This window comes from Rhagoletis pomonella, unplaced genomic scaffold (genome assembly GCF_013731165.1).
Source record: "Rhagoletis pomonella isolate Grant_MI unplaced genomic scaffold, Rhpom_1.0 Rhpom_scaffold_00013, whole genome shotgun sequence".
Lineage (NCBI taxonomy): Eukaryota > Metazoa > Arthropoda > Insecta > Diptera > Tephritidae > Rhagoletis > Rhagoletis pomonella.
In genome coordinates, this window is record NW_023458567.1 from 72,488 (window position 1) to 95,083 (window position 22,596).

Here is a 22,596-nt window from a genome sequence, read left to right on the forward strand (position 1 = left end):
TGATCAATTGGGTAATGCACCAACCGTATTTCCAGGTGGAGATATGCGAGTTTAACTACATTGGTGCACCACCACTATAATCGCACTCAAAATTCCGCCAGTGGGAATATTACCCAACGACAACAACAATAGACAACATTAACGGAACTTGAATTGTGGTGGCTTACCTGGAACAGCAATATCATACTTTGGCCAAAAGTTTTAAAATTATAAACGTCGTTAATGCCACTTTTTTCCCGCACATGCATAAAAAATGACATCCCGAAAATAGCAAAGATGAACATTACAAGAAATAGCAGCAGACAAATGTTGAATAGAGCCGGAAGTGACATAGCTAGCGCGAACAACAGCGTGCGAATACCTTTAGCACCTTTGACAAGACGTAACACGCGACCCACTTTTGCCACACGGACCACACGCAACAGCGTTGGAGATACGAAGTACTTTTCAATAATATCGCTCAGCACAAGACCTGTAGGAGAAGGAGTAAATATTTTCGCCCAAAATAGAACGAAATGTAGAAAAAGTGTCGGCAAAATCAATATGTCAATAGGGCATATACCACCGGGCCCATTTTTAATTTTTACACACAAATATATAATTTAAGATAAATTAAAATGCGATGTTTTCGCAACATTTAACGTAAAAATTCGAATTTTTCTTATAGGAGATATCTTTACACTAGTTTACTACAGATACTTTAGAACTCAAAAGCTAAAATTTGTCTTAAAAGCATAAAATATCTATATCAAAATATTCCTCTGAAAGCCATTACGAAATAATAAGATGATATATAGATTTTTACTTCAGTAATAATAAAAACACTGTGAATCCAAGATCTAGTACCTTTAATGAAGAAGGATAGTACACAAGTAATTACAAGGCTTGACTAGGCCAAACACAACAAAACAAAAGTTTACGCGTAAGCATAACACACTCACAGTGAAAAAGAAATTAATGTACTATATAAACATACATATCTAGGTAGTATGTAGGTACACACGGCATGGCATTTATTTATCAGATCGTAGTGGAAATTAACAATTCGAAAGCGCTTTGTGAAGGCTCGCAGTGACGTCAAGTGCAGTCATCTGATTGCATAATTGATGATAAACGGCGGCAAGGTAGCGGCATAATATCAAATAGAAATAATTCAGTGTTTTAAAAATATCTTATTGGAGATTGACTTGATATTTGATTTAGGCATGTATCTCCTTGATTTCTAAACACTGAGCCATTTCCATACCTACTGACCAGATTTTTTCACTGAAATGTTTTAATTACACCCTCCAGTTTTAGGTAAGGTACAACTCAAGGTTAAGCGATAATCCGCAGCGTATAATTAGTGCCAAATATCGATATTAAATAGCAAAGCAGTTTAATTGCTAAATAAGCATACCTACATATATGTAAATAGAACATACATGTTATTCCGACCAAATTTTTTTTTAAATGGATTTCTCAATTAAAAAAATATAGATTGACAAAACTAGTCATTTGAATTACAAATAAATAAACCTTGTATACCAAAATACCAAGACGCCCTACACCTCTGTCCTGCCTATTTTTTCTGCACTTACTTTATTTACATACATATGTATGTACTACATTGGTACCGAGTTAATAAATATCGGATAAGTTATCTACAGTAGCTACATAAATTGAAACTGATTAAGATGTAAAATTATTTGAAATTAAGTGTAATAAAAAATTTAAAAGGATTAAATCGTGCAAAAACGCCCTTGAGGTTGTGTTAAGAAAATAACTTTGCACGTTACTTGTAGGGCTGTATTTTTTATTTTAATCCGAGAAAATCATAAATTATTTTAATAAATACTACATTATGTTCCACATATGTAAATACTTGATCATACATGGTTGTAAAAAGGATTAGTAGTATTTTGTATAAATATGCTCGATTTTTAAGTTTAAAGTATTAGGTTCATGTTAAATTTGTTTTTTAATTTTCGATGATGTCTCTTTGTACAGGAGTTACAATGAAAACGATACAGGTGTACAATACAAATGTATACATATGTATATGTATGTACAGGATTGTATATTATCTAATACTATAACGCTCTATTCACTATATTTGTGAATCTTCGAAGGGGTCGCAAACTATTGGCGTGGAGTGAATTTTACTTAAGTTGCGACTTGGGTTCATAGTAAAGTACATAATTCCCATCGACAAAATGGACAAAAACCATTAAGAAGACTCAGCGGATGCGCTATGATTGCAGTGCCTCTTTATTGACCATGAATTGATCAAATGACTGGTTATGCTGAATCGTCACACCAAAACAGCTGCAGTCTTATGGATGCGTTTTGTCGAATGGTACAGCGGGTCATGCGGAATGGGCCCCTCAATACCGTTACGACATTAACGTCTGGTTATACATATGTATGTATATATATTTTATACATACATTTAGCCGGAAAAGCGGGGCTAGCAGAGGTATGCAATAGAGCTTTGAGTTTTATCTTTCGCTGAATCTTTATACATACATACATATACGGCCTCGATGAATGGTAGCCACTGATTCTGACCAGAGATCTGAGTTGGTTTCGTCGTTTATGTTTTGGTTAAACCCTTTTATTCTATTATACCTACACGTAAAAAGAGACATATGTATATTAATATATTCGACGTTCTGATATCACTTTAGTTTAATTTTTTCCCTTCTAAAAATGTATGCTTCACTAAGTAGTAAATAAGAACCTATAATATCAGCGTTTTATCTAAAGCAACTAGCGGCATCAAGCATCTGTTTAAATTGTGCGGCGGGAATTCTAAAATTTAATTTAGGATCTACATATTATACATATACATATGTAGCAGCAAAGTTTAAAAGTTTGGTTTAAAATGGCGCAAAGCGCAAAAATATTTATGATTTTTAGCTTGCTAGATACTGCGTATTTCAAGGTTTCGCATATGCTTAAATAATGAGTATGAATTCAAGCAGACAAAGTTAAGCTTTAAAGCTTGCAAATAAAAAGATTCGTATCACTTAAAATGTGAACACTGTAAAGCTATTTCGAAAGCTTACAAACTGTTTTAGTTAAAAAGCTTATGCACTTATGTATGTACATATACATATATCTCTATTTCTGAATATTGGGGAAGTTATTTTATTAAGAACAAAAATTTATATCCTAAGGAAGATCTTAAAATGAGAAAATGTGCAGATAGAAAATTATCCTTTTCATAAATATCGCAAAACGACGGAAATATTACTTTATCAAAAATGGTTTAAAACTCTATCTTCCTTACAGAAGTTATGAAAAAGAAGTTTTCTATCTCATAATGTAGTAAAGCATATTTTAAAGCCATCTTTTGTATAGTAAACTCCACTAAATTTAACTATTTTTGCTTACAATGTTGAATTTCAATTATTGATTAGTTGCCGTTTTATTCGGACAGTTTAAGCCATTATATAAAAGGAATTATTAAAAAAAAGAGGCGAGTATTCATTTGTGCTTTCGTATATAGTTTTGTAGTTTATGATAAGAAAACCAAAGCCCATAAAAAGTTTATATTACCAAACAAAAAAACCACGAACTCTAAACAAAACCGAATCGTCTCGTAAAACTGCCGCCAAGAATATAAAACATCGTCAGCAGAAAACCTCGTACTCACACAGATGTATGTATGTACATATGTCGATAGCGTCATGATAATATACATATGTATGTATGTATATGTAAAGGATATCTGCGTTCTTATTTTGAATAAAATTTAATCCGAATTATAAATAATATATACCAAGAGCAGTGTAGCTCCAATTCTAATCTAGAAAATATTGCAAATGGTAATACAAACATATGCGTAAAAATCATGTTTTACCTATCCATAGAATTCCACTAGCCTTTTTTTTCAAAATACGGATCATTAAAATATCCTTAGAGTGAAATATTGCTAATTCCAACTGATTGCTAATAAAAACCCATATTGTGATAAGGGAAGCAGATAATTTAAAATTTTGTGACTTGCAAAAAGATTAATGCACCCGTTTATATTCAGTGAAAGGCAAAGTTCCTAAATCCAAAAAAGCACAGAAAGTTGATAAAGTCAAAATAATAGGAAATATTTTACTCAACACCGAATTCTTTGAATTTACATCGCACATTTGCTGCAAGAATGTATAATCCAAAAAATCAAAAACTCCAGAAAAACAGCTTTAAAATTTTGGATTTGAGCTACTAATAGGTACAGCTATGAAATTCTCACACGACATAGAATTGCAGGTAGCGGTCATTTCTGCATCTTTATGTATATATATTTTTTTGGATTATGACACTCTTGCAGCAAATATGCGATATGAAGTCTTGCTTTTTTTAAGTGCAAAATATCTAAGTTTTAAAAAAATTCTTGAAAAAAATTGCTATAAGTTTTATTCAAAATCGGTACGCGTTCCAGCAATTCCTGTACAGCAATTGTTTCAATGTATTAAAAAGTTGCAATGCAGATCGTTAGGCAATAGATCTACCATTATGAGGTTTAAATTTCATAGTACTGGCTTTTAATTTGACAGTTTTATTCGTGTTGGAAGTGGCTGCTCAAAAAATAATGTTGAACAAATTCGTTGAAAACCCGACATCCTCGAGATCAAAAATCAAATTAAAATTAAATATACCAAAAACTTCTAATTTTCCTCCAAAAATCAATGAATGGATTCCTTCTGCTTAAACTAACAGAGTAAGCTAATCATCAAAAGAAATCATTTCGCACCAGCTTAAGGATAAGGCTCTTTACCTCAATTATAAAAAAAAATCGGCTTATCAGAAGAAGATCGCGCGAAAGAATTGGAAAACGATTATCCACAGTTCAGCGAATGCAAGCTATGGCAAGACTTAAACCTTATCGAGTTATAATATATAAAATTCTGTTAGATTAAATACATTTTATAACAAAAACCGCACCCGTTTACATTACCCCAATGTTCACACTAAATGTAGTATTTTATAATAATGACTAATAAAATATGTTTAAAACTGGACTTCGGTCAACTCCCCCGTTAAAAGTTTTAAGCTAAAAAGAAACAGGGTGATATCCTCTTACAACTAAATCTATAGAAGTTGACACAGTTGTCAAAAGGCTATGAAATGACAAGAGAATCGAGGCAGTGTCATTAAAACTCAATCAGACTCCACAATGGGTCATATGACCCCAGAAATATTCTGGAAGGAGCGCTTGCACAAAGTGATATTTCATTGTATCATTTACTTTGGACCTTTTGTAAAGTGTTGGTGGGTTTTTATGAAAACTAATTATTCACAGGTAACTTTAAATCGGTTTGAAGCCAATGATGTGAAAAAAGTTGTGGAAGTCATCAATTTACGAATATGACCTATTTAAGTCAAATCGAGAAATACATGGTATTTATTTAAAACAAAATTAGTAGAGATGTGCGAGCCATGGAAAAACATAAACTAAAGATAGTTTAGTAGAGCAAGTTGACTACACAACTCTCTAGAACGGGTGTTCAGAAAATTTTTATCATTATCAAAGAAATTGTCTCTTATTTATTTATCCCAGCAAAATATGCAACTCTCGCTAACATGTACCTATAACGGAATGTTTTGACTTTATTCTAACATATTAAATATTATTTTCTGAAAATCTACTAAAAAGATATAATCCATTTCATGCGTACCGATTTTGAGTGAACGATGCTTTATATATCTAACAAGTTTGCATTCTTTATAGAAGTTTGTCAGGTTATTTTAACATGATATAAGATCTCTTGACTTTGAATATGAAAAAATAATTTGAGTTGGGCTCTAAAATAAAGACCTCTTACGCATTTTTGTCGTTATACATTTGATCCAATGCATGTTTAGGAGACGACATATGTATATACAAACAGCACTGACGACCGGAATTAAGTCCGTGGTTTTAGAACAAATATACCAAATGAAGATAAACATAAAGATACACATATGTAGGTATATAAAACATGATCAAAATTTAGTCATAAGCTTGATGTTAATAAAACAAACGGGTACTACAGTTTATCAAAAAAACCTAAAAATATATTGAAAATGTTGTACGTAATACTCAAATATCAAAAGCGGCCAATATTTATATACTTCAAATAAACAATAGTAAGCATAATTTGTTTTAGCATTTTAAAATAAATATGTTAATGTTTCAAAGTCAAAAATGTATCAACCCATATAAAATGTTTCGCAAAAAAGGTTATATGTACATATGTACAAAATTAGTGAAAAACTATGAGGGATACTTAAGCACAACATTTAGCTTTCTGTACAATAGTACTCTTTGATCCATTTAATACGTGTACAACAAATAGTTTTACAACATTCCAATTATAGTAATCACACAAATAAGATACACAACAAAATAGCCAATGTAGATTTAAACAAAAATACATAGTTTATACATATGCGGACTGTGGACGATCGGACAATATAAATGTACTATATGTATATAGCTTGATTTGCAGTATTTCAACATTAAAGTTTTACATTTACATAATTTAGCGAAAAACTTTGAGTAAAGTAACAAATCACAAATTTACATTTATAACGAATGTTTAAACAATAATTTCAAAATTACCAGAAAAAATATTTTTGGCTTTTACTTACCTAAGATGGATAAAATGACAACTACTACATCAAATAAATTCCATGGCTCAATAAAATAGTGATACCGTAAGGCGAATATTTTTAATAGACATTCGGAACTGAAAATAACTACGAATATCGCATTTAGATAGTCTAGAACAGCATTATATGTTTCGGACGCATCGTATCGATCGAGTGTCATGGTAAACATATTTAGGCCAATGAATAACATAATTATTATATCGAATTTTTTATCAGTAACTATTTCAAATACTATTGCTTGTGGACGCCACTGGAAGAGAAAAGAGAGAAATATAGAAAACAGTGAATTCTTAATCATTTCGAACTAATTTATATTTTATTATTATCGTATAAGCTTTTTGTAAGCTTAGGGTTATATGTATGTATTTATAAGATTATTGAGGCCATGATAACATGCGTGCGTCATGTTCTTTTATCATTTATATTTGCATTAAATCTGTTATTCTTTATCTGTGCCAAATGCAACTTTTTTCTCAAGAATTAAATTAAACTTTTATAACGATATATATATGTATGTGTAGGTAGGTATAAGTCAAAAAGTTAATCATTCAATTTTGTTTTTGTAATGCTTTCTGGTGTTCTATATGTATTTTTAAATTCATTAAAAAGTATTTAAAAGAGCTGTGAGATATAGAGTATAATATCTTAGTTTTTGGTTACAGATTACATATCTTCGACAAATATATACATAGTATGTATGTATGTATGTGTGTATATGTAAACTATACTATACCGACGAAGATGCGCAATCTTGAATAACGTTCATTATCTTTTGGTGTTTTAGTACGGGAAGTTGGATTTAATATATGAAAAAAAAAACGTGCAGATATTTGCATTTTTTTACTAAGGAAATGTAAATCTAGTTGTGAAATTTAGGATACCCCTTGAATATAGCTATTTAATTGGGTTTACACATACGAAACAGTGTGTTTATAAAAATATATTTTAATTAATTCTTTTTTAGGGTGTGAAATTGTTTCAGAAAACATGCATATGTTTGTGTCAGCATATCATTGTACATCTGCATCCGTCTACTACTGTAGATATGTAGATATACATAAATACATATCTTTAGTCTCATGCTTGTACTGTTCAATATATTTTTGATTTGAATTTGCAGTGCATGCAAATGCATACAGATCATATAAATTCATTAAGAAATATATGTAAGAAAGTAAGTATTAAGAAATTTTCAAAATTTGAATTGTTTTGTTAGATTTATGTATTGGTAGACTTAAAAATGTTTAAGAACAGACAACCTTTCAAGGAGTTGAGTTTCAGAATGGTATGTGGCTTGAATATATAGATTGTGTCCATTTCAAAGCAACTTTATTGAATAACAGTGGAAGAATGGTATAACTCCTGTTGTAAACTTATTTTTTGCCTATACAATTCGACCACTTAACGCGGCTGGTGCACGCGCACACGCATCCGTTGCTGTGGATGCTTATGTTTCGAAAATATTGCTAGATACATAGCTGGGCCCTCATAAGGTTTTTTGCAATTGCACAGTTACGTCATCAGAATTTTGACGACGTAATAACTACATATTTTACAGACAAAAAAAAAAAATCATAACAACCGCGCACCTTGGAAAAAAGTATTAACAATTGGCACAGATTTAATTAGTTAATTTATAGTCTCTTTCTTTTAAATTTATGGCATATATCGATCGATATAATACAATTTTTAAATTATTGTATTCTTTTATTATAAAAAAAATATATAAGCCTTACCCTCGGTCTAGGAATGGCTTTTAATGGTTTTTTAGAGCCCATCTTTTTCATAGCATTATAGTACTTTTTCTGATCTTCTGTCATGAACATTTCTAATGATCCACCTGCTTTTTTCTTTTGCTCGTTAAAATTATCAATGATAACACCAATGAAGAGATTAAGAGTGAAAAATGATCCAAATATGATGAAGAATACGAAATATAAATACATGTAGATATTCGTTTCACGGATTGGCTGCTTGCCCACCTGTTGAAGGGTCACATATTTTTCATATCGAGGAGTGAGTATGTTTGTACAGGTGTTGGTAATGATGTATTTATGTTGGTTAATTTATTGGCAGTGTTGTTGTAGGGAGTTTTTTTTTTTTGTATTTTATTTGGAATTTGTTGTTAGATTTCACAGTTTTTATGTACGTTGCAGTTTTGTTTTAGACGTGCAGGTATGACGGGAATTTTAGTGTAACGAAATATTTTTTTTTGTTGTGGTAATAAGGTTGTTTATTTTTGTATTTGTTGCGGGAAAGAAAAAAGAAAAATATTAATATTAGATTTGTCTAAGATCAAAAAACTAAAATATTGTTCATAAATCTATGTAGATCCGCAACATTTTTGAATTACCTCACGTGAGTCAATTGCGTCGTTCATGATAGGTATCCAGCCTTTAAACGTGGCCACTTGGAAAAGGCACAGATACGCATTACCTACATGATCAAAATTCATTGCTGAATTCACCCATGTGTAGTTTTCACTCTCGCAGGCATTGCGGTTAGGTATGATCTCGTGACTGAGTTTAGTGCCATTTTGATCCTCGCACTGCAGTTGCCGAATTAATGAAAATAAATTAATTATATTAATACATATTAAACCAATGGTATTAGATAAGACAAATATGTGTTCTTACATGTACAGCACACATTCAGTTATACATGTTTCGATTACTGTTATACATATGTACCTAAATATAAATGCATACATACATACATATACATACATATATAGTAATGTATGTATGTATGTATGTGCATGTGTGGCATGGTTTGATTCAAAAGCTTTGTTGCATGTCTCGCATTCATTGAGTTTGCAAACAAGTAATATTAAAAGCTATCTATTCTACCAGTTAATTTTTCTCACATCTTGCTATATATATAAGAACATTTTCTATACATGTCTATATTTAAAACTTTGGTCGAATATGGATGCAAAAAAAACATATTAAATTTGTATCAATAACTTTTATTGTTTTAAGAAGTATGTGGTGTCCATACTATTATTATTATCAAATACAAGTGGTGACTTTAGAACTCATAAATATTTAATAGCAAAGTTCTGCGATTTCCTATCACATATTACATTTGCATATGTATGTTACACAAAAAAAAAAAACCGCTGGAAAGGAAGTGTCGCTTGTATACCTATACTCGTATTTACAGCAGCGTATATAGTTACATATGTATAGATACTGAAATGTTCATTACAAATACATACATATTTAAAAGCAGTCTCTGCCAATGACATAAATGATAATAAGTACGATAATGAACTCGCCTTGCTAATTATAGAGGTTCGTGGAGCATTAAGTTCAATAACAAAAATTGGCAAACAGTGTTATGCCATTGAACTCAGTAATAATTTAAACTAATAATTTATTTATTGTCAACCATTCACGAAAAATAGATGCAAAGATACGCTTCTTTAAAAAGTTCTTCACTTTATTCTTGTATTCAGCCAAATCTTAATCGAATCAATTTAACGGCCTGACTGATATAATAGTATTTTGATTTGGTTTGTTGTTTTTGAGGTTTCAACCCAGTGTATGTTGTGGTAAACCAACCCAGTAGCATTTTACTGCAGGGTTGATTTAATAAAACATTTTCTAAATTTAGATATCACGCTATTAGTATTTTTAATATTTATTTATTTATTTTTTTTTATTTCAACGTACCTTAAAATATTTTCCAGCAAAAAGCTGTACACCCATTATGGCAAAAATTAGCCAAAATATTAGACACACCAATAGCACATTGAAGATGGACGGTATAGCTTGAACCAATGCATTCACGACGACCTTAACGTCCGAAACGATGGCAGCACCAGAGTCAGTAAAAGGTTCGTCGGCAATCACATTTACGGAATATGACGTAAGCAATGACAGTAATGGGAAAGTGGCAAATATATCGGTGCATTATATGAATGAGATGGTACAATGGCGATCGCATCCAGATGTAAAATTTTGTGATAACGATCGTTTTGATTATTGAGATTAGTGGGTTGAAGATCATTTTGATTATTGTGATGAAAGAACATGTGAGAGGAATAAATTTAAATAGATTTTAGTATTAGTTTTTGGTTTGCAATAATAATTGAGTAAATAATAAACCGGAAGAGTCGATTATGATTATGTGATGACATTGATTATGCTTTCCTAATATTTAACAACCAGTGCATTTTAAAAGCATGCGGTGCTTATATATGTACATATGTAGATAACCAATACTTGATTCAACAAGGCAGATTAGAAATGATGTGATACGGTTGAGTGCAGAGCCATAGTAAATAAATCCATTTAATAACCAAAGGCATGCTTAAAGCAGATTTTCTGTGATTTTATTATTTGCGAAAAAAAATACAGAAATCTTGAAATAACCTAAAAATATAACTGATAAGAAAACAAAGGTAATAAAGAAAGCTGTGAAATTACAATTGTTACAAAAAAGTGAACTAATTAAACTTCAATAATTTCAGTTTTCTCTGTTGGTAATTGGTTTTTTAGATCTTATGTATATATGTATGTGATGAAAGAAGAAACTCTTAAGGCGGGTTCACCGTTCGTTTTTTCTCGAAAATTTATTGCAGGCATGCCCTTTGAAATTAATAAAAATCATTTTTCTTGCTCAACGGTCGAATTTATTCTGTTTCCTTTAAATTCAAATATTTTCCTCCAAGCGGTGATAAGATTCTTGTTCTTATTTTCTAATTTGCAGCTGTGTCCAGCGTTGCCGTTTCGCTTAGATGTAAGCAAAATTGATTAATTTTTCCTGACTGTTTAAATGTAAAATTTTTCTTCGTTTTGCTTAATTTTTTCTACAATTCGTATTAAACGAAAGCAAAAACAAGAAATGAAATTTCATGAACTATGTGGTAGTTTAAATCTACAGTGCCGTCTTTTGTGATCTTGTGAACTAAAGGAACATAAAGAAATTTTCTTTCCGACCGCTTAACTCCTGAAATATAACGAAATTTGGTTTCCCTTTTTAATGTATCAAATTTGAGCGTATTATCTACTGGCGCATAGTGGGAAAAATATTTTTGTGTCAAAAAAGCTGTATACTCTTCAAATCCCACCCAATTTCGATTATTCTCCTTTTTTTCAAAACGTTCGTTATATATTAATTTTACTGTTAGGAGATGCTGCTGCTTTTTTGAATAGTCGTAAATAAATATAACAAATTCAGCCCAAACTAAAGGTCGGTTTAAGGTTCCAGCAATTACGAATTACCAAATGTAATTCTGACATGATTGAAAGTGCTGCCACATATTTTGTTGGTAACTTATGCTCATTTTGTAAAGTTGCTTACAAAACTTACGATTGCTATAAATTTTGCTCCGTGTTTTTAGAGTTTACAGACTTGGTATCCTCAAACTAAAAAAACAAAACCACCAAAAAACGCACCAAGCATTCAACTCAAAAATTTTCGCGTTTTGAATAAAGAGGAGCACTAAATTTAGTGCGAAAAACACCAAGTTGGCAACAGTTATGCTGAAGTACGATTCACCGTTCAGTTCGGCACATTTTATTTTGTTCTGAAGCAAACAGCTGATGATATTGTTACCTACATACGATTTTGAGGGCAAAGTCGCTGCAAACGCATATAAAGAAGAACGCGGCAACCCGAATAATCAAGTCGTTCGGACAGAAAATCAAAATCAATTTGATTCGAACAAAGAATGTTCAGCACATTTTGTCGCGCTCTCAGTGAGACAAAGTGGGAAAGGAACGCGTAAAATTACTAACAAAAAGTGTCCGGACACGAACGGTGAATCCGCCTTTAAGCCAGCTTAAGCAATAATTGAGCTATGAGGATGCCCTTCTAAAAATACTCCAATTTAATTTTGCATAAGATAAACTGATAAATAATAGCATCTTTCATAACATGAAAGTCTTAGGTATTATCTTGTTCAGATTGAAAATCAAAATTGATATCGACTGGCTCTTTGATAAACAAGTGCTATCCATATGAAGCACAGTGTTTACTATACGTATATAGTATTTGTAAATTTTCATATGTAGCTGTTTCTATTTTACAAAATTGTTATTTGCAAAACAATTTACGAATATTACATATAAACAAAACCTAAAATCTGTCAGTGGTTTTTTAACGCATGCTCAAAAAGCTGCTTGCATGAACTTTCATGTACAAGTAACACATAGTGTGCATGGATGTATGTAAGTATGCGAATCCAGCCAATGCAAAATGACGCCATACTTGGATTGTTCACACCTGCCTGGTTATCCAGCGGTTGTATTTTTTTTTTAACAGTTTACAACAATATAAAATACTAATTTGCAAATAGGCAACTTAATAAGAAGGACGGTGTGAATACCTACGCTATGTATAAATTTTCTACATCTAGGAAAATATTTTTTGTTATAGATTTGAAGAACATAATAATATTAACAAAACCTTACTGCATCCGGAGCAACAATCGGATTTGATTATGATATATTTAATATTCATTTGTGGAGATAAAACAACTTTAAATTCGTATTTATGCAAAAGTGTATTTTCCCTTTACCTAGTAAAATATATTTATACATATGTTGATGAAAGCTATTACGTATTTATAAAAAAAAAACACATTTATGAGCTTATTCTTTTTGAATGTGCTGATATATAGTCGTGTATCATCAATATATGTACATATGCATTTATGTTTACGAATTTTTACAATGTATTCGACGTATATGTATGTAGGTGAAATGTGAAGGTAATTATTAAAGCAAGGGAAAATCATGTATATAAAGATTATTATTAAACAAATCTCTACTATTCTAGTACTTTACGATATGAAAACTAAAATCATAGCAATCAAACAGTCAATTAAATAGTTAATTTGTTAAATAATGAATAAATCAACTAACGTTAATGATGCATTTTTCTTAATGAGATCTGAACATTGTTTTGAATAATTTAATCTAAATTACTTAGTTTTGATGTTGCTGTGTTTTCACTGCTTTTTTTGTTTTTTTTTTTGTTTTGTTTTAACGAACATAACGGTTGCATTAAAGAGAGAATATGATAATGAAAGTACGTACCCTCATGCCCTGCATTCGGGACATGGCACGTAGTGGTCTCAGTGCTCTTAACGTTCGCATAGTCTTGAAGGCTTGAATACCACCAGCTCCAGCAAGTGAAGCAACGAAGTTGATAAGCGACACCTAGTACCGGTTTTTTTAAAAGTCATTATAAGCAAAGCTTCTTTTCATTTCGAGGAACGAAATTTGTATGTGTTTTAAAGGATTACATATATTTATTTCGGCAATAGATTCTGTGGCTTGTGACATTGTGATTTTCATATAAATTGGCAATAGACTGTTTTTCTTGATGACTTCGTGTTTAAATTTAGTGTAATCCAAACTGTCGTTTCAAATGTCAACTGAATCTCAAAAGTTATTATTGTATAAGGCAGCTTAAACAAAAGTAAGTAAAGTAACATAAAAAAACTTAAGGGAGTAGCAAAAAACAAAGAGAAAAATAAAATTAAGTCAAAGCTTTTTAAAATAGGTTTAAAAATTTACTAGTTATATATGCCTGAGTGTTAAATTCCTTTTGAAAGAAATTTAACAAGTTGTATCACATCTTGGTTATGCTCAAAACAGTTTTATATTCTTAAATAAATACTTTTTCTTAAATATAGTCAAACGAACAACTAAAAAATTATGTTAAAAACAAATAAATGCCTATATAAATACTTATACATACTTATAATAATACATGTATAATATAAATTGGTGTTGGGAAGTACCGAGTACTTTTGAGGATCGAGTTCTTTGGTATCGATACTTTTAAGGATCGGGTAAGAGTACTGAGTACTTTCTTTACATATCCACTTGTAGTAACATTTAAATGCTTAGTGTAGAAATTTTACAAGCTGGCAGCACTTTATTATTTAATATATTAATCCCAAATTACGTAATGAATGGCTAACTTTACTGGGTACAAGTATTGTACTTGAAAACTGTTGAAACTTCAAATTGAGTACAGTCCTATCTGAATACTGGTAAATGTAAATAAAACTCAGTACTTTTAAGTATCTATTCGAAACTTAAGTACTTTTAATGGATTCTGAGTACATGTATCAAAGTGATGATTGGAACAGAGTATTTTTGAGTACTGTGTACTTTGGAGTTCTTTTGTGAGTGCTGATTACTTTCGAGTTCTTTTAATTTCTGAGTACTTTGGAGTACTCAGTATGGATATTTTCAAAAATCGGGTGCTGTCGATCGTTTTGAGAAACGAGTTCCGAGTGCTTTTGATATCGATACTACCCAACACTAATATAAATTCTTAACCTAGCAGCTCATAGGCGCCAAGCAGATTAAGCTCTGCAGCACTTACATATATGTATGTATACTGATGCCTTTGTGTTCAACCTGTCATTTTTAAACATATGTACATATGAATGCACTTATGCGAAAATTCTTCACTTACACATACATAATTGTCTAATTCTTTCCATATTTAAATCGAATTTAGTTTACGGAGTTTTCTCATTTTGAATATTTTGTTCGTAGATTGCTGGTAGACTCCACAATAGTCAAACACAAGTGTAAAATTTTAATCAGGTGATGATATGTGAAGCAGGACTGAAGATACTGACTGAATTGGCATTTTACGAATTATTTACAAAATATTACGGGGCAAATATTGGACCTAAGTTATTCTTAGTAAAGTAGGTGCAGAGGAAAACTATTATAGTCTTGTTGTTTTTAATAGTGAGAAGACATATCAATGTATGTATTTGGCAAGGTACGTATGTACATATGTCATTGAATGGTATTTGTCTATTGTGGAGCAATGACCACAGCGGTATGGGAGACTAGGCTGGCTTGTCTGAATTTTGACAAATTATGCTCTAACTTTGCTGCCAGACTCAATGGAGAAGTGATTGGCACTATAATATGTTGAAAATAACACTATAATAAGAATTGTTATAGTCTTCAACGGGAGACATCTTGCCCAAGACCAAGCGATTCTGAGAGTTAATAATTTCGAGCTTAGGAAAGATATTCTTTTAAGTAAAACACTGCCACCACTGCGAAGGCAAAGAAGTTTTAATGCTTCTGGGAAGTATTTACAGTGTTATCTACTATTTACGTACGGATATATTTAATTCGATTAAACTCGAAATTAAAAACTATATACTGGTACTGATACTTACGTATACAAATGTATGTTTGAAATTTCGCATTCTTGTATTGTATCGGCTTTGTAGTGAAGAAGATAACACATGAATATTGCAGTTGGAGCAAAATCATGTGCAATGAGAAGGTAAGAGTACATGATTCAAAAACATTTATGTACATCAGCCGAAATAAATTTTATAACATCTGCCTTAACGGCACAGCAGCCGAGTCTAAATTATTTAGGCAGAACAGTGAGAAATGAAAATATTCGTGAATTTTACAAAGTTTTCTATTCGAAGTAGATGTGGGATCTAAATTTGGCAATGCGGAATCATAATTATATACGCAGGATATTCTAACACGCAGGACATTTAGTAATTATTTCGGAATATGAGCTCTAGAAATATAAATTTTTTTTTAATTATCCAGCATATTTTGATTACAACTAAATGTTTACAACTAATCGCTATCATCTAAATATTAGACAACTATATATTTTATTACAAATGTTATTTTACCTTTACATATGTATATAATAGTACGAAAAAAATATGAACACTAAGGCATCTCCTAAAACTATTGTACTAATTTATAAAGCTATTATGTTAAATCTATCTATTGCATGGAAATATGCTCTAAGGCAGCTATTCTATTTAACAGTGCCGGAACAACCCTTAATAATTGTTAGCAAAAGGAGATAGCGATCTAAGTTTCTAAAGCTTTTTCAAGTAGCAGAGGATCGCACTAGTATTAGGAAATTATTTATGATTGAAGGCAGATCGCATCCAGCCATGTGTTGGGATATGATTTTCTAAACTTAATATTAGTTGTAATATTATACTAGCATTTGATATTAACTACTGCACTAAAAATAAAATAACAAAGAATTAGTGACCAATGGTTTAAATACATATGTACTTATTTTAAATTCCACGCCTAAAGTTAAATATGTAACCACATTAAACAAAGAAAAGGTTACTCAAAATGTGAAGTAGACAAATCAAGTAGAATACTAAGTAAATAAAATAAATAAATTATGGCTTGAGAAAACACTATGTGATGAGAAAGACAGTTTTCGACTCTGACCGTATATTTAACACATACAAATACAACAAAAGCCCATATACAATTGACGTGATAGTGACACAGAGCATTTACAAGTACAATAAAGTTAGTATGTATGTATAATAGTATGTATATTAGTCAATTCGTTAAGAAAGAAGTCGACTTGAATATATTATTAAGAAGCTTATTCTTTGAAAAAAATATAGTAATTACTTGTATATACAAAATGCAAGTTCTTGCCAAATTCACACCCTAGAGTCTAGTCTAGCAAGCTATATTTTGTTGCACACATTAATATGCTAAAAATTTGTGAATTAAAGAGCAAATTCAACATATACATATAGTAAATACAAACATTTTTAGTGTAGGTACACGTATATTTATACCTACATTTTGGGTGGTCCAAAAATGCATGTGAAAAAGAAGTCGGCATAACAATCTCTCACCCTATAGTTCTATACCGAAAAAAATAGACCCCTATTTTTCATTTTGAAATCAAATATTATTTAGAGGTCGCTCTAATTGCTCAAAGTTTTCCATGTATGTATTTGATATGGGGAAAAAACAACTTTTCGTAGAAATTTTATAGAATTCTTGAAAATCAATATTTTTCGATCGCAAAACTCAGTTTCTCTTCAACAGATTCCCAATAATAATAATAACCAAATGTTTATTTAACCACTTTTTCATATTAACTATAATAGTAATAGATTGGCGCTTATACATATGTTAGTGTTGGGCCGAGCTTCTCCTCGATTTGTGGCGTGCGCCTTGATGTCGTCAGACAAAGGGGGAGGGACCTACAGTTTTATACCGACTCCGAACGGCGATTGTGCTTATGAGAAGCCTTTTTTCATGGCAGAAATACACTCGGAGGTTCGCCACTCACTGCCTACCGAGGGACGACCACTGTTAAGAAAAAAACGAGTTTTCCACTTTTTTTTCGATGTTTCTTTGACCAAGGCTTGAAAGCAGACCCTGAGGAGTGGAGGCGCGCACTGCTTACCACTACATCACAGCAGTGCATGTTTTATAGGTCCGCCAAAAACCCCAGAAAATGCAATCAAGGGACCAATAAAATATCTTTAGTACTAAAAAATGGTTAAATAAACAATGGGGTATTGTTATTTGAAGTCTGCTGAAGAGAACCAGAGTTTTTCAATCGAAAAATATTGACTTTCAAGAATTTTATACCATTTCTACGAAAAGGTTTTTTCCATATAAAATACATGGAAAACTTGTTGTTGATTTCGAAATTAAAAATATAAAATTCCGACTTTACTTTTTTTTGACCTATCATACATATCGACACTACACAGACATTCTTTTATAACCAGGGAATTAGAAAAAAAATGTGTACATTAAATATTGTTGGATCGTATTTTGCTAATGCAAGTAACTACATGTATATACAAATGTGAGTGTAAACTCTAAATTTTAGGCTATTATTACAACTTTTCGTTAATTTCAGATTTAAATTTAAAATTTAAAACGTATTACATTAAATTTAATTTTAATTTTAATTTAGTCTAAACAAGTATATGTACATATGTACCACCGATCATAACATTCGAATAATAGCTGAAGGGAGTTGAAATGTCAGTGAGTACTTATTTATGAAAAATAGCACCCGAATTTGTCGCTCTTTTTAAATAGGTAGGTAGGTACATTGTCGGTCTTGTTATACATATATTATCGTCCTTGTTTTAAATTACATAACAATACAAATACATACTTAAGATATGTAGAATAGCAAGTAAGTTAGTTTAAGTTAGGAGTTGACACGAAGAAGAAATTGTTGCAGCACAACAACAGCCAATTAGGCGTACAAACTTGTACTATGAAAGCATTGTTTTAAATGCAAATACAGCAGTTACTTACTTTCATACCCTCCCATCGGGATACCGCACGCAACGGCCGAAGAGCACGCAACGTACGCATAGAGCGGAATGCCGGCACATCATCTGCTCCGGACCAAACCGCGGCCAAATTGATGAGTGAAAGCTAATATACCGTGCGTTTAGCAAGGCGAATGGGAGTGAAGGAAGAATCACATACATACATATAATACTTAGCTCTTATCATTTGGTTGTATGATGAAATTTGCCTACTCTGTTATTTATGTACAAATTCTTAGCCTAAAATACATATCTATACATATATAAGTATGTAAGTAGCAGGTTTAGGATTTTAACCAAAATTCTAAATCTTAATTACTTTCGTTAAATAGTTAACAAATTTCAACAAATAAAAATAGTGATATAAGATTAAAAAAAACATACTTCTAAAAGCACAACTAATATAAAAAATATTTGAAATAAATAATTAAAAGTCAATCAACGTTAAAACTAATTGTATTGAAGTATGTGTTTGGTTTTTATTATATTATTCTCCTGTCCGAAGTGTTTATTTGTACGTCTTTGGTGAATATAGTCTTTGTAAGAGTTATTCTGTTTATCGATTAAAAATCAGTATATGTATTTGTCACACAGATCATCGTTTTTCTGTGTTACTCTTTTGTTTTTGTAAAAGGATTGGATATTTGAAAACAAATAGTTTGCATTTTTTGCACAAAAGTTTTGGAAAACGGCCTTACTTACCATTACGATGACGAAATCAAGCCAACACCACGCGTTCGTGAAGTAAACCTTGAAGCCGAGGGCCAACCATTTGATTAACATTTCTAAGAAAAATATAACTGTAAAAATTCTGTCCATATAATAAAGGATATCCTGCAGTATTGGTCTTTGCGGGAGGTGGACATCTTCTAAGGCCTGTACAAATTGATATTGTGTGAATAGCCGAGGACAGAAGAAATTGAATATATAAAATAAATTGTTATTAAATTATGTATATAGTGTTTGTTATGTAACACAATTTGTAACACAAGATTATATAATAAATTTGCATACACTATTTTTCATTATATCAGTTCTAAGGATAATTATACTTTGGTTAAAAACATAAAATATGGTGTACCAAACTAAGTTTGTATAGCTTCAATTACTTTTCTCTTACATGTTATAAATATATGTATTTACAAATGTGTGTCTTAAATTCATAGAAGAGATTCAAATGAATTGTGTATGAGCGCTATTGATTTACGCAATAACAAAAAGCGATAAGAAGTATGTTTACATAAAACGTCAGAAACTTACCAAAGCTAAGCTACTCATTAAAATCATAGTGATAACAGCTGTTTCAAAGTATTTATTTTCAATTAATTGAAAAGTTTTCAGTCGTAAATTGCCCCATCCTTGCCAAAAAGGCGAATCTTCGTCACCAGCTAATATTGGAAACTTCTTATAATATGAGTCCGGACAGCAATCAGCCGGGTATTCGTCAAGAATATCGGTTTCGTTTGCTTGTATTATAATGTCTCCATCAAGTGGTCCTTCTTCACATTCACCGTCCTCGTCTAGTTCTTCGTCCAGACCAAGGTCTTCTTTACTGGCATCACGTTTCTCCTCACCCTCCATTGTTTCTGCACTCCCTTTGTGGCTTTCGTCTTTAAATGGTCGATTTTTATGGCTACCATATGAGTTGATGCTGGCAGTGTCGTCGTCCTGTAAGGACAAACCTCTATGGTTTAGCTCATGTTCCAGTCTATTGTCTTGGTGGTTAATTGAGTTTCCAATCATCTGCAGGAGAGCAAACTTATATTCACCAAACTGGTTTATATATTAATAGTCCGATATGTACATATACTACGTACATACATATATGTAAGTATGTACATAAAAATGCATATTGTCGCACTTCTGCGTTTACCTTGTACTCTACTATGGAGTCGCTTCAAAGAAATCAATAGGGCATAATATTTACACATTCTTCTTCAGTAAATCACAAGCAACTATTATTTTTGACCTTTTTATAGAAATTTTACTAGACAATGTAGAGTGGCGAAAATAAATGTAAATAAAGAAGAGACATTTTAGCATTCTTTGGCTACTTCGTTTATTTAATATTTATTATTTTTTTATGAAGGTGTATCTAATCAAAACCATGTAAGTCAAAATTTCAAACTTTGATACAAATTATCAAAATTCGACACACTTCCATAAAAATTTTAAGCTTTTTAATTAGATTTTTTAGAAACATTCTCATTATGCAGTTTTGTGAATGGCCTACAAAACTGTATAGTCAGAATATTTCTAAGATGGTATAATTTTAGTACAGCAAAGTTGCTGATTTCTCCATAAACAAAAAAATCGAAAATACTTTGAAAGAAAATGCCTGAACAAAAAATTGCCATGGTAAGCGCAAGCTACTTCAAGCTTGCACTTTATTATATTAAAATTGAATGGACTTACTCCAAAAAAAATCTGATTAAAAAGTTTCAAATTTTTGTTGAATATTTGTTAAAATTCATCGAATCTCACAAGCTTTTATTATGTTTCACCTTTCTGTAATCAAATCTTGCAATAAATTTTTAACCAACTTCCAGACGAGCCGTAGACTGGAATTTTTAAACTTAGTTCAGATGTCTATGATCAGGGAACGGATTTTTAGGACCTAAAACCTATAAAAAAAAGGCAAAATAAAATAGAGAAATACGATAAAAAGGCAATAGAAATCGCAAAATAATTAGTGCCTTACAAAAACCGAAAAATGATCAAAAATACATTAATTTTAGAAATGTTTGTTTTACAAGTAAAAAGAGAAAAGCTATTAACTAGTTTCATTATATGAAAAATTTGTATTTTGAATTTTTTTTCTCACGAGTTTTTAACTCACACAACTTTAATCTCTATAGTTGCAGTAACATAAGTGAACCATAAGATGCATTTTGAAATTTTCTGGCAGTATTTTCATTCGATTTTCACGAATAAAAGCCTTGAATTATACTTTAGAAATAAATGAGACTGATGCTTTGGCTTGATGCATTTCAGAGCACAACCTTTTTGAAGAGAAATACACAAACAATTTAACCGATAGCTGGCGCAGGAGGAGGAGATGTTTGGAAAACCTGTATTTATGGTCCGATTTGGTTCATATTTAGAACGTATATTAGATATTATTATTAATATTATTATGTAAGTCTGTATTACAATTAAAATTATAACAAAGTAAAAAGAAGCACTAGCTGCCATGGCTGCACAGTGGTTCGGATAGCAGATCTAGCTGGACGAAAGTAAAAATTTTTTTGTTTTTAAAATACTTAATGGTACTTGGAATACATTCCTGACAATTCATTCAAATAGAAATTGCATTTATTAAAGCATTAACATATGAAAACAAACAAAAAAAGGTAAGTCAATGCCGCCTATTTGAGAACTCTATTTTAAAAGCTGAAATTTAACTTAAAAGATTGCTAATTGCACTCACAGATATTTGCATAATTAGGGTTATGTGTTAAAACACAAAAATACTTGGAGTTATAAAAACTTTGGTTATGTAAGAGTTAAAAAAAATAGTAACCCGCGAATTTTCTGCTCTCTGAAATTAAAAAAATAAAACAACAGGCATGCAAATCTTTAAGCGCTGTTATAAATTTTTTTCTGAAATTTATTTGTGTTTCTTGCTGTGATCTTAAATTTTAGTCATGGTAAAGAAAATCTTAAGAAGTGAGTTGTTTGACATTTGGAGAAGTGTTGCTGATACTTCTAAAAGACAACAAGGTGTCCGTGATTATGTGATTAGTAAATTGAAAGAAATATCTGATGAAAATGTTCGTTCCGAAGTAAATGAAGTAAATTAAGTAAATGACTTTACATTCGTAATCAGCAACCCAGAAAACCCCCAGATACCCAGTTAC

The 22,596-nt window shown here is 31.1% G+C and overlaps 2 protein-coding genes across 16 annotated transcripts in view; both read right to left on the reverse strand.

Annotated features, from left to right (window-relative positions):
* The window catches only part of LOC118748412 (somatomedin-B and thrombospondin type-1 domain-containing protein), a 311,093-nt gene that overhangs the window by 66,646 nt on the left and 221,851 nt on the right, over positions 1 to 22,596 (reverse strand). The window lies entirely within an intron of this gene.
* Positions 1 to 22,596, reverse strand: part of LOC118748404 (sodium channel protein para) — a 94,964-nt gene that overhangs the window by 8,521 nt on the left and 63,847 nt on the right. For 4 of the 14 annotated variants that reach the window (XM_036482782.1, XM_036482781.1, XM_036482784.1 and 1 more), the window contains 8 exons: positions 19,997 to 20,479; positions 19,439 to 19,612; positions 13,683 to 13,805; positions 10,311 to 10,433; positions 8,987 to 9,181; positions 8,370 to 8,615; positions 6,613 to 6,883; positions 168 to 472 (listed from right to left, as the gene is read on the reverse strand). In XM_036482782.1, the coding sequence (XP_036338675.1) occupies positions 168 to 472; positions 6,613 to 6,883; positions 8,370 to 8,615; positions 8,987 to 9,181; positions 10,311 to 10,433; positions 13,683 to 13,805; positions 19,439 to 19,612; positions 19,997 to 20,479 (1,920 nt within the window). Of the gene's footprint in view, positions 1 to 167; positions 473 to 6,612; positions 6,884 to 8,369; positions 8,616 to 8,986; positions 9,182 to 10,310; positions 10,434 to 13,682; positions 13,806 to 18,719; positions 18,843 to 19,438; positions 19,613 to 19,996; positions 20,495 to 22,596 lie in introns of all 14 variants that reach the window. The other 10 variants (XM_036482785.1, XM_036482783.1, XM_036482780.1 and 7 more) reach the window with 4 other exon arrangements.